The 12,663-nt window shown below is 31.2% G+C and overlaps 1 protein-coding gene across 1 annotated transcript in view; it reads right to left on the bottom strand.

Annotated features, from left to right (window-relative positions):
- Nucleotides 1-12,663, bottom strand: part of LOC143062574 (uncharacterized) — a 74,121-nt gene that overhangs the window by 38,553 nt on the left and 22,905 nt on the right. Inside the window, exon 7 of the mRNA XM_076234236.1 lies at nucleotides 10,759-10,915. Within this exon, the coding sequence (XP_076090351.1) occupies nucleotides 10,759-10,915 (157 nt within the window). The remainder of the gene's footprint in view (nucleotides 1-10,758; nucleotides 10,916-12,663) is intronic.

Genomic DNA, 12,663 nt, shown 5'->3' with positions numbered 1-12,663 from the left:
TTTTTTTTTTATTTGTTGGTACTCAAAAATGGTATCAAAAGATACTTTTGAGTATTAATAAATGCTATAAATGTTGATATACATTTTTCCAATGGAAAGTATAATTCAACTCAAACAAAAATAGGCTAATAAATAAACTAAGTGTAACAGAATACATTGACAATACTTATGATTAGGTCTTACCTGCTTATAATGGAATGTGGTGTGAGACAGTATGAAGGCTTGGTTTGTCTTTTATAGTATTACCAACTTCTTAGTATTGATAACCTTTATAGTACGTTTGTACTTAAAAATGTCATATCTAATAATCGTACAGACATTCCATATTGCGACATTAGCTGTAAGCATGTAATCATTTTTTGCGTGTTTGGCTTTTCTTTCCACATGTAAATATGCTGTTGTTTTTTTAATCTTCCAAACCAGACAAGAAGGTTCATATATTTATTTATTTTAATTTTGGTTCATTTGTATGCTTCGGAGTATATTGTGATATCCATTTTCTCTGAACTAGTACACATTTTTCTTAATATTGTCAGCTGAAGTCCGTCTCCGGATACGGGATTTTCTCGCTATGTTATGACCATTAAATGGTGTTATCTTTTTTGTTTGTTCTTTAGTCGGATAGTTAACCCTTCGACACATTCCCCGTTTCTACTCTCAATTGTTTCTAACCTCAATTTTAGCTTGAATATTGGGTTAACATGCCGAAAGACTTAATCTTGCCAAAAAGTTTTTCCTGAGATCGGAAATAATTGTTGAAATTTTTAAAATTAAAGCGTGTTTGAAAGCATAACATCGACATAACCAAATTCTGAAAATTACAACAAATAATAACAATATGACTTATACATTCACTGACTTTGGACAGACATGTGTATACGATAATTGGGTATTTCTTGAATAGTCTGTTTCAAATTTTACTTCATTTCGAAACTAAGGTTTTACCTGCCTCAAGCAAGGGTGACATCAGATGACGATTGATAAATTGTTGGTTGCTAAACGTCATAAATACGTAATATGGCATAGATTGTAGTATCTAACGTTTAAACAATGTCGGTTATTAGACCCAACGCCCTTATTTAAGAAATAGCATTTTCGCAATATCGAAATTTGGATTAATGAACCATATGGTCTTAATGAATATTATATCGCGGAGTATAGCTCCTTGGCATCTTGATATCTACAATATCTGTTACTTTAGTTTTTGTCGTAGTTCAAGATGACAACAAACGCAACAATATCCATAATTTGAACCTACTGTACTATCAAATACATGCCAATGAAGTTTTCTTATTGATTTGCTAGCATATTCAAAAACAGTAATGAATGGTTTGAAAGGCTACTAACTATGTCGGTTCTTATAAATCCTTGGCTTTCAAATACACACGTTTTTGTCTTTGAGCAGTCCTGTTGAAGGTACCTTCGGACGCATGAATTTATTAAGATTGTTTTCATTTTTTTTTTAATTTATTTGTTCAGCACAGCTTATCACATAAGCAACACGACGGGTGACACATGTGGAGCAGGATCTGCTAACCCTTCCGGAGCACCTGAGATCACCTCTAGTTTTTTGGTGGGGTTCGTGGGGTTTATTCTTTAGTTTTTTATGTTGTGTCATGTGTGCTGTTGTTTGTTTGTTTTTTTTTCATTTTTAGCCATGGCGTTATCAGTTAGTTTTAGATTTATGAGTTTGACTGTCCCTTTGGTATCTTTCGTCCCTCTTTTTTAGCCCAATCCCATTCAGAATGTGATTGAATAATATTTTCCCTTACATTGATATTTGGATGGATCTCATTGGCACTCACACCACATCTTCAAATATCTATAAACAATAACAATAGGACTATGAATCCGAGAATAAATAAAACAATCTTCTGTATTGAAAAACAAATATAACAATCTCAAAATACTTTATGAAATACTACTGTTCTCGATGCAAAGCTGAATGTCACAAATTAAACAAGACCATTTTCAACAATTTTGATGCTTATTAGTTTGCAAAAGGTAAGAGTTGTCTTTACATTATTATTTGTACATTTATTCTGCAAGAAAAACGAGTTACCGAAAATATGTCATTTAGAATAAAGAATTCCTCGCCTAAGGAATATACGGCAAAATTCAATACTCCATATTGTAAGGGGCCTGGGATAGGCTTCAATATAATTATATCATTTGGGTTAGTCTCTGTAAAGGTTGCAGCAATATATATATATATATATATATATATATAAATGTCTAAGAATATAACTTAAACACACTAATTAATACCAGACTTAACTAATCGATCAGATCGGTAATCGAACACTAATCGATCATATTTGATCAGTACTCGATTGATTACTTGAAGTCATCGATCAGTAATCGATCAAACTCTCTCAGGAGTTTGATCGATTAGTGATTGATTAGATTACTGATCGATTTAAGACCGATTACTGATGGATTAGTGATTGATTAATGACAGATTAGTGATTTTATTATTATTGACAAAACAATGCTATTCCAGAAATAAGCCTTATGAAAGACATCATTTGTGAAATAAAAGTTCCATGAAAATAATTTCACCATTGCCAAAATTTTCTTGAATTCCTGGATTTACTCAGTAATACATGTTTATACAATATGCAGTCGTAACCAAGAGAAGCGTATTTAATTCTTAGCCCTAACAAATTCCTGACTAAAAACTACATTTTTGTAGGTTTACCCATGTATATTAGTCCTAAAAACTATGATATGACGTCTTGAAAGGCTATTGTATTTTTTTCTTTTATGCCTTTCATTGACGGAAGGGGTCAAAGCAAAATTTAAAATAGCCTTCCAAGATGTCATAATTATTTGGACTACTGTTTATATAATTAGATATGACCTACAACATTATTTCCATGTGAATTTGGATCCAGCACTTACCCAACCCTTCTCGTATCATATTTTTACTTATCAAAAATGTATATCTGTCATAAAATGTTTTTTTTTATGAAAATAAGATTAACCTAAAGTATACATGCATATAACTGATGAAAGATACATTGCTTTTTTTTCTAAACACATCAGAATTTCTTTTCAGGATACATTTGTAGTAATGTAATGTTTCATTATTATATATTGTTAATGTTAATTAAGTGAAAATGTCAAAATAATAGGATCAAAAGCACAAACAGCAAATAAATAGCTGGTAAGATTGTTTGGGAAAATTGTTTAGAGATAATTGATTTGACCACACTATTGGAAACATTAACAAACATCAAAAGATTCTGACATCTAATTAGTTTCAGACACTTGTGATATAAACAGGCAAGTTGAAAACTTCACCTCCATCTAAATTTCACGATTTTATCATGAAATATATAATAGAGCTTGAAATAGTGACCATGGTGACCAGCTCATCCCTACCACTCAATTCATTCAACAACACTACCCTGCTAAAGTTTACTAAGGAATGCAATAATCATTCCATAAAATTTCTAGACCTTGAAATCCTCAAAGACGAGCACATGAAAATACTGGTAAGATATGAAATGCTATAAAAAAAAATACAGAAAAATTTCAACATCTTCATAAAAACCCAAAACCAACCCATTTGGAACTTTAAATCCTATATTAAAGGCAAAGGTATTCATTTACATAGAAACATAAACCAGAAAGAAAACTCTTTATTGAAAAACCATTTTATTAACTAAAATTGGTAAAACAAATTTTATTAAATTCCATGACAGAAAAGATAAAATTAAGAAAAAGAAAAAAGTTTAAAATAGATGTTATGTATCATTTACATATTATCATCCTCAAGCAGAAGAACTTCAAAAAGTATTCAGGAAATTCTGGCATCTTATTAAAACAGATTCTTCAATAAGTGCTACATTGTGTATCATATCCCATTAAAACCTATCCATAGGATTCAAAAGAAATAGAACATTGGTGAATTAATGAAATGACCTATAAAATAGTTTGTATGAAGGTCACAATTCCTTCAAAATATTTCACTGTGCAGAACTAATTAATGACCATCATCATGTAAACCTCACATGTAAACTGAAATTCTTATAAGACAAAATTCTACCAGGAAACACTTAATTCAATATTTATTGAAATAGGATGAAATAGTTAGAAAATCAAAAACAGAGTTCGTGAAAAGTGGTGGTCCTCTGGATTTTACCACCAAAACTTTGCATAGGACTGACATAATTTTAGTATTTTTCAATAGAATTAATAATGAGGACCAGCAGATTTTCTCCAAGGACCACCTGGGGAAAAAAGATTTCGTGAACTCTACAAAAAAAAACAAAAAATCTAAATTCAAATTAACAAATTTTACAAAATTATGAAAAAATCAATAAATTAAAAGCAGTAATAAAAAAATGACAAACAGAAGGGGTGGTCTCTGCTGAAAGTTTCCTTTTAATCACCATATTTACAGAAAAACTCTAAACATTGCTACACAGTATCAATGAAAGGCCAGAACAATGATTTGTAGTTGCGCTTTGCAACTTCAAATCATAGGTGGATATAACGGCCTTATTTATTTAAAAACAAATATGTAAAAGACAATCACTGAATTACAGGCTCCTGACTTGTGACGGGCACATACTCAATTCTATTTAAAAACATCTTTAATTTCTTATTCATATTCATTCTACTTATCTTTAGATGTGTATGCTTTCGTGTGAAAATAAAACACTAACCACTATTGCCTTGCATTAGGACTATTTTAAAATTTTAGAAAAAAGGGGGGATCTTCTGTATGTAAATTCAAAAGTCAATAGAAAGTTTTCCACCGACTCTGATAACAATCTATTTATTTTTATCAGTATTTTGCAATCCTTAGTAGAGTCATAGTCCACAGCTGGTCATTTCTGGTCAGTCTTCTACAATATTGTGGAAATTAGACAATATCCTGCTGTGAAGACAAACAAGTGTGTTTGAATAAATGATGTATCAATTTTCTGTTAATTGGTAAATGTTCTGGCTATTTAGTTGTGACCTAAATTCTGGCATTAGTTAATAATGTTATAGGACAAACCCTAAATTTCATCATAAAATTAAGGATATATCAAATTGCACAATTTATTTGTCTTGATTAATCCGTATATATGAAAAATACAGATTTTAGTATATATTAGCTTGGTTGAAATTTTCATCTTCTTAATAAAATCACAAGTGTCTGAAGCTAATATTATATGTAAAAATTAATTTTGATGTGTTAACAAAGGTCATTAACTTAAAAGGCATCAAATACTTATCAAACAATGGAAGTATATATATACTACTATTATCAAGTCAAATGTTGTTGTTAAAATCTATTTTTTCACTCTTTTGGTCTTTTGGAAAATGTAGTTTGTGCTGTATTTAGACCCCTCTACAACCAAATTTGTTACATGCACACATATAAAAATTAGAGTTTTTATATCAATAATTATGACATCTTGGATGGCTTTTTTAAATTTTGCTTTGACGCCTTCCGTCAATGAAAGTTTGTAAAAGAAAAAATTACAATAGCCTTTCAAGACGTCACAGTTATTGTACCAATATACATGGGTAAACCTACAAAAATGTAGTTTTTAATCAGGAATATGTTAGGGCTAAGCTTTTAGATACGCTTCTCTTGGTTACGACTGCATTATGTGTAAAAATGTATTGCTGAGTAAATCCTGGATTTTTTGGCATATTTAGACAGAAACATAAATTCAAGACTTAAAAATAAACACTGATGTCTGGCATGGGTATTGGTTCTAATCTTTACATTCAAATTTCCAGACATATTGACAACATCATGAACAAAAAATTCCAGTATCTTCTTAGCAGTGAAATGATTTTAAATTCTAGAATTCCAGAAAATTTTGGCAATGGTGAAAATATTTTCATGGAATTTTTATTTCACAAATGATGTCTTTCATAAGGCTTGTTTCTGGAATAGCATTGTTTTGTCAATAATAATAAAATCACTAATCTGTCATTAATCAATCACTTATCCATCAGTAATCGGTCTTAAATCGATCAGTAATCTAATCAATCACTAATCGATCAAACTCCTGAGAGAGTTTGATCGATTACTGATCGATGACTTCAAGTCATCAATCGAGTACTGATCAAATATGATCGATTAGTGCTCGATTACCGATCTGATCGATTAGTTAAGCATCCGATTTCACCTTGAGAGATGCACACGCCTGATGAAGCTAATTTGTTTAGCGAAATATTGCGTATTTCTATTTAACATCTAATAGAACTTTTTAATGTATTAATTAGTGTGTTTAAGTTATATTCTTAGACATTTATATAATTTTAATTCAGTAACTGTATCAGTTTATTTTCACAAACTGATCCACGCTTAAATAGATTGAATGTTGATTGTTGCTATTTTTAGACATTATATATATATATATATATATATATATATATATATATATATATATATATATATATATATATATATATATATACAACTCGTCTAAACATCAACCCAACAATGTTAGATCTGTAAATTTGCTTTCGCAAATTTTTGGTTCTTCCCTCGCCGGGATTCGAACCCATGCTACTGTGATATCGTGACACCAAATCGCCTGCACTTCAGCCGTCCCGCTAGACCACAAGACCACCTGGGCTCTCAAAAAAAGAGCTTTCGCTGGCCGTGTGTTACCTTTCCTCGTCAGTTTTAATCTAGCGGCGTACTACAGTACATGATATATAAGGCATGAAGATGTTATTGTTACAGATCAGCTAAATTATCTATAGTAAAGGATCCTACAAATTAATGTAATATACAGTCACAGAAAATAATTATATTTATAAGTACGATGGATACACCTGTTGTAGAGTTGTCACTGACTCAGACGTACTTATATATATATATACAACACGTCTAAACATCAACCCAACAATGTTAGATCTGTAAATTTGCTTTCGCAAATTTTTGGTTCTTCCCTCGCCGGGATTCGAACCCATGCTACTGTGATATCGTGACACCAAATCGCCTGCACTGCAGCCGTCCCGCTAGACCACACGACCACCTGGGCTCTCAAAAAAAGAGCTTTCGCTGGCCATGTGTTACCTTTCCACGTCAGTTTTAATCTAGCGGCGTACTACAGTACATGATATATAAGGCATGAAGATGTTATTGTTACAGATCAGCTAAATTATCTATAGTAAAGGATCCTACAAATTAATGTAAGATACAGTCACAGAAAATAATTATATATGTGTGTGTCTAGATGGTCAGCCATTGTGGACCAATTGTGCCTGCCTGTAACAGAGAAATATCTGCCCAGCCACAGAACAACCTCCCAAAACGTATAATCTTAATTTTATGAAGTTTAGTGCACCAGCACTAAGATGATTTCTCAGAAGGATCCATTTTTAGTCAGGAAACCAATCTTTGCTCATTTGGAAATTGTAACTTGATTTAGCATTTACTGGAAATTCATATTTTACTTACTATAATGAATAATCAACAGGACTAAATATTTATTAGCACATAGATATAATAATATGGTATAATACAGGAATAAGACATATTGTTCTAATATTGTTTCTATAACTAAGTCACCCTTGACTAAGCCTGGTGGTGAAGCATGTATAATTTAGGGTAAGAACAATCTATAAGATTGTGATGACACATCCAAATTGGAAGTGGAACATTCAAGCACCAAACAATTTGCACATTCATGTCATTAATTATGTCAGGCCGGAAATAACAGTTTATCCTTTGTAGAATCCTAATCAATGGTCCCTTGTTAAATATCAATGGTTACAAAAGATCGATGTGATGGGGGAATAACTACAGGATTACATTATTAACACACTAGGGCAACTGGACAAGGTAGGAACTGACAGCCTTTTTTATTCTTGTTTCCCATTTAAATTCTGTGCGTTCATGTGCTGAGTTAAAAATGGTATAAAAATTATAATAAATATTCATGCCTCTACTGTGTTGTTATTTCTTTCAAATAATAATAACTCTTCTACTTTTTGGAATTTTGTAGTTACCCGCCACGGCAGCTATTTACATATTATGAAAGCGGTGCTCCTTGTATAATAAATTTATATGTCCCGTCACATGTATTGGCCAACCGTAACAATGAAAACAAGAATGGTGGGCCAAGTTGAGCCGGTCAGTTGCCTGAACTTTCATGAATTTGGAGTTACCTAACAGCTTGCCCGGGTGTGGCGCTTTATTAGCTACGACTTTAAGGAAAGCGAGACTATAGGTTAGAACAGATACATTTAAGTAAAGAAAAGAAATATATATTCAATAAAGGTTAGCAAATTATAAAGTTGAATACATTGTAACTTGTATGCTGTGGATTCATTTATTTTCGTGGGTACTAATTTTCACGAATTGGAGAAATCTTGCATTTCCGTTTACATTCATTCTTATTGACAATTTGTAAATCGTTGTGCATTGAAATTCGTGGTTCCCGGTATTTGTTATTTGGTATCCAACGAATAATAATGAATCCACAGTAGATACTTCATGATTTTTTGGAAACAATTTTTCTTGCAATTCCTCAAGTTATTTCGTTTGCAGTTCAGTAGTTATGCTTTAAGAATACTAGTACATGGTTGCAACGGTGCTTTTTTGTGTTTTTATTTGTGTTTTATTGTTTGCTCTATATTATTCTATATATTTTAGAACACTTTGCTTACAACCGCGACATTTAATTGGAGTTACAGATTCTTTTCATGATCTTCAATTGTCCTTAAAAATGAATTAGGAAGACGCTTTATAATTGTATCTTCACTAAACAGTGATCATACATTGAAGAACACTGCCTACATTCCGACCGTTATGAGATTAATAGCGTTGTATGTAATAATGAATACATAAATTGCACCACAACTGTATTTTGTATGAAACTGCAGGATATTTTGAATAAAATCTTCATCAATTTATTTAACAAACAGAAATATCAGTTGATTGAATTCATTATTTACTATATTTGTTGCTTATAATCTCATTTCATTTTACCTACAGTATTAATCTAAATAATAGTCATTTGTCTCTTTCGTCAACAATGGGACCCTAAAAGCTAAAACAAGGACTCATGTCAGTTGGTGTTCTGGAAGAGTAAACATACCCTCTCCTAAAATAAACTGAAATATGTTCTACGGTATGGGCTATCTTCATAGTTGAAGGTCGATCGATGACCTATAATTATTTATATATGGGTCATTTAGTCTTTTGTGAAATGTTAACTCACTGGCAATCATACCACATCATTTTATTTTTATATTATAAAGTCTTTTCTTTAGATCCGATGCGTGCAAGCAATTATGTTATAACACTGTTATATGTTAAAAAAAAGATAAAAGAAAAACCTACTGCATAGTATTGTCATGGCAAGTAAGCATTTTTTGGTGAGTTAAAAAAAAAAGGCCAATTTTGGCAGTTATTCATTCAAATTTTACTCTTTGATCTATCGTGTATCTGTTTAGTAGCTATAAATTGTTTTACACTGACCATTAGTTTGCCCGTCAGTGATCAGTTGTCATCAAATGAAATTGAGCAAATTGTTTGTTCCTGTATATTGTCAAATAAATGTTATGCTTGTTGTTCGTATCACATTCCTTCCTTAAGGACTTGAAGTTACGTGTGATTTAAACTTTTCTTAATCCTTTTGCTATTGTCTTTCTTATTATAATTACATAATCGAAAGATCATCTTCATTTAATATAATCATTTTTAATACTTATAACACTTAATCTTGTGGATTTTTTGTTGTTGCTTAACCACTAAGTATACATGGGCATATAGGCAGATGTGGTATGACAAAAGATTGAATAACACGTAGTCCACAAAACAATGGATGAACTTATGTTAAATAATTCACAAAAAAACAAGATACTATAAATCTTGTAGATTTATTTTTTTCTGTATCTAAACAGTAGTTGGGGGAACTGTTACATGTCCAAATCGGTGAACCAGACTCTGGAAACTGTTGATATAAGATAAAAGATAATTTGAATAAACAATATAGATAAATAAATATGTATACATATAATATATCTGGATTATAATATGTTCCCTTGAAGTACTGTTGATCTTAAGTAACGCTCATATTGAATTTTAGTAAAAAGAAAAATGAATGTTGTTTTCAGATTATTTTGTATTCTTAAGCGACAGTATATTCACCAACAGCTATGGGAACCTTAGATAACGTCCAAGAGTAGCAAACACATTTTGATTGTTGTTTTCAAAACTGTATGCTGTCTTATTGTTTAATATTAATGAACGTGGTCAATCTACACCAAATCAGGCTATATTCGAACAATATATCAACGTTAAGTGTTACTTATACGTACTAGTATTTTGTTCTCCGACATATTGTATGGTCATGCTATTTTTTATATGTGTTATCAACGTTTCAAATTTTCATGTTAAAATATTTTGATTGTTCTGTAAGGGTTTCAAATTTTGATATTAAAATATTTGTATTTTCTATACAAACTATTGGTCAAGAAGGTTAACTGATGTTTCAACAGTTTCACGTGCCGTTTATTAGATTTGATACTTTAAATTATGTCTTATAACTACATTCTATGAACAGAATGTTTGGAATAGTTTAACAAATTCTTAATACCAAACGACAAAGACAGAGAAATGTATAAGAGTACACCAAAATTTAGTTTATTTTTCACAAAAACGATACACTCAGTTGCATTACAAACTTGAGGTGTCGAGAAATATATAACATTTATACATATTTGCAATGATAATATAAAAATCCTCTTAAATGTTAAAAAAAAATAAAACCAATATATGTTTACCTTTTACAAACCAATGGACATCCAAATTGAAGTAGATGATCTGCTTGGATGAGTGTGTGGCATTCAGTTTCACATGCCTGTTCAGTTGCATTAGTACCTAATGTACCTACTATCCCGTCTACTAATGTTTTCAGTTCATCAGTTTGGAATAACGTATCTAAAATAGAAAAAAAATCTGTCACAACTTTCTTACCTGCTTATAATAATATGAACAATGTATATGGTTTTATCGATTAGTGAACTGACACTTATTCTTTATTAGAAAACATAGACCCATCGAAACAACATCTGATAAAAAATTTAATAATACTTTTAGATATTTGGATGATATTTTGGCTCTCAATAATGAGACTTCAGTATGTATATTAATGGAATTTATCCTGTTGAACTTACTTTAAATAAAGCTAATACTAACAATGACCACTGCCCTTTTTTCGATCTTGATATCTATATCACTAATGGAAAGCTGAATACTAAAATTTATGATAAAAGGGATGATTTTTCATTTCCTATCGTTATTATCCGTGTTTAGATGGTGACGTTCCCTTGTCACCATCTTACGGTGTTTATATATCTCATGTATGTAACAATGTTTTAGATTTTAACAAGAGAATTTATGCATTACTGAAAAATTATTACACCAGGGTTTTCGATATCACAAACATTTACTAAATTTTATCATCGGTATAAAGACATCATTCGTAAATATAGCTCAACATGCAGACTTCTAATACGTTAAGGTATTTCACATCCAATTTTTTATGGAAATATTCTTTATAAAGCACAAAGGTGTCAGTATTCACCTCAGAAACTTACAAAACCTTTGAACATACTTCTTAAGAAGGGATATAATTACGATACTGTTGTCAAGTCATTAAAGATTGCATATTTTGGCGTTAATATTGAGTCACTGATAAGGTCTTTGCATCGGAACTAAACACATCTATTCTAAAAACAGTTGTTGGCATGACACGGGTTATGTTCTTCTCATATATGTTATGATGGTATGATACTAAACCCCTAACGGGAAGGATTGTGCCGGATGTTCATATGATGAAATCATAATCTTTCAGTCAGTTAAATTGAAGTCTGGAGCTGGCATGTCAGTTAACTGCTAGTAGTCTGTTGTTATTGATGTATTATTGTCATTTTGTTTATTTTCTTTGGTTACATCTTCTGACATCAGACTCGGACTTCTCTTGAACTGAATTTTAATGTGCGTATTGTTATGCGTTTACTTTTCTACATTGGTTAGAGGTATAGGGGCAGGGTTGAGATCTCACAAACATGTTTAACCCCGCCGCATTTTTGCGCCTGTCCCAAGTCAGGAGCCTCTGGCCTTTGTTAGTCTTGTATTATTTTAATTTTAGTTTCTTGTGTACAATTTGGAAATTAGTATGGCGTTCATTATCACTGGACTAGTATATATTTGTTTAGAGGCCAGCTGACGGACGCCTCCGGGTGCGGGAATTTCTCGCTACATTGAAGACCTGTTGGTGACCCTCTGCTGTTGTTTTTTATTTGGTCGGGTTGTTGTCTCTTTGACACATTCCCCATTTCCATTCTCAATTTTATTTACTCTTTCTGTCGGGTTGTTTTTTTTTCAGGTCAAACAAATTATATATAAACTTCTTAAAGAGGTATGGGAGTCTAAATTGAAAATGATAAAATTTGTTCATATTTTTCCAAAACGTAGTATATATTGAAATATGTTCAAAATATAATAAAAATGATAGGTAACCGTGCATTTTCTCAAGCTACAGGTTGTAACAAAATGACAGATTTGTATGTATTATAGAGAAGAAAAAAAAACATTGTTATGTGTTAAGAAGCTAAACTAAATGATAGAATTGTAAAATTAAATACGAGAAGATAGCTTTTAGAAAATGATTTTTAAAAAATAAC

The sequence above is a fragment of the Mytilus galloprovincialis genome, chromosome 2 (assembly GCF_965363235.1).
Source record: "Mytilus galloprovincialis chromosome 2, xbMytGall1.hap1.1, whole genome shotgun sequence".
NCBI lineage: Eukaryota > Metazoa > Mollusca > Bivalvia > Mytilida > Mytilidae > Mytilus > Mytilus galloprovincialis.
Note: the sequence above shows the minus strand (reverse complement) of the source record. Positions and strands in the feature narration are given on the sequence as shown.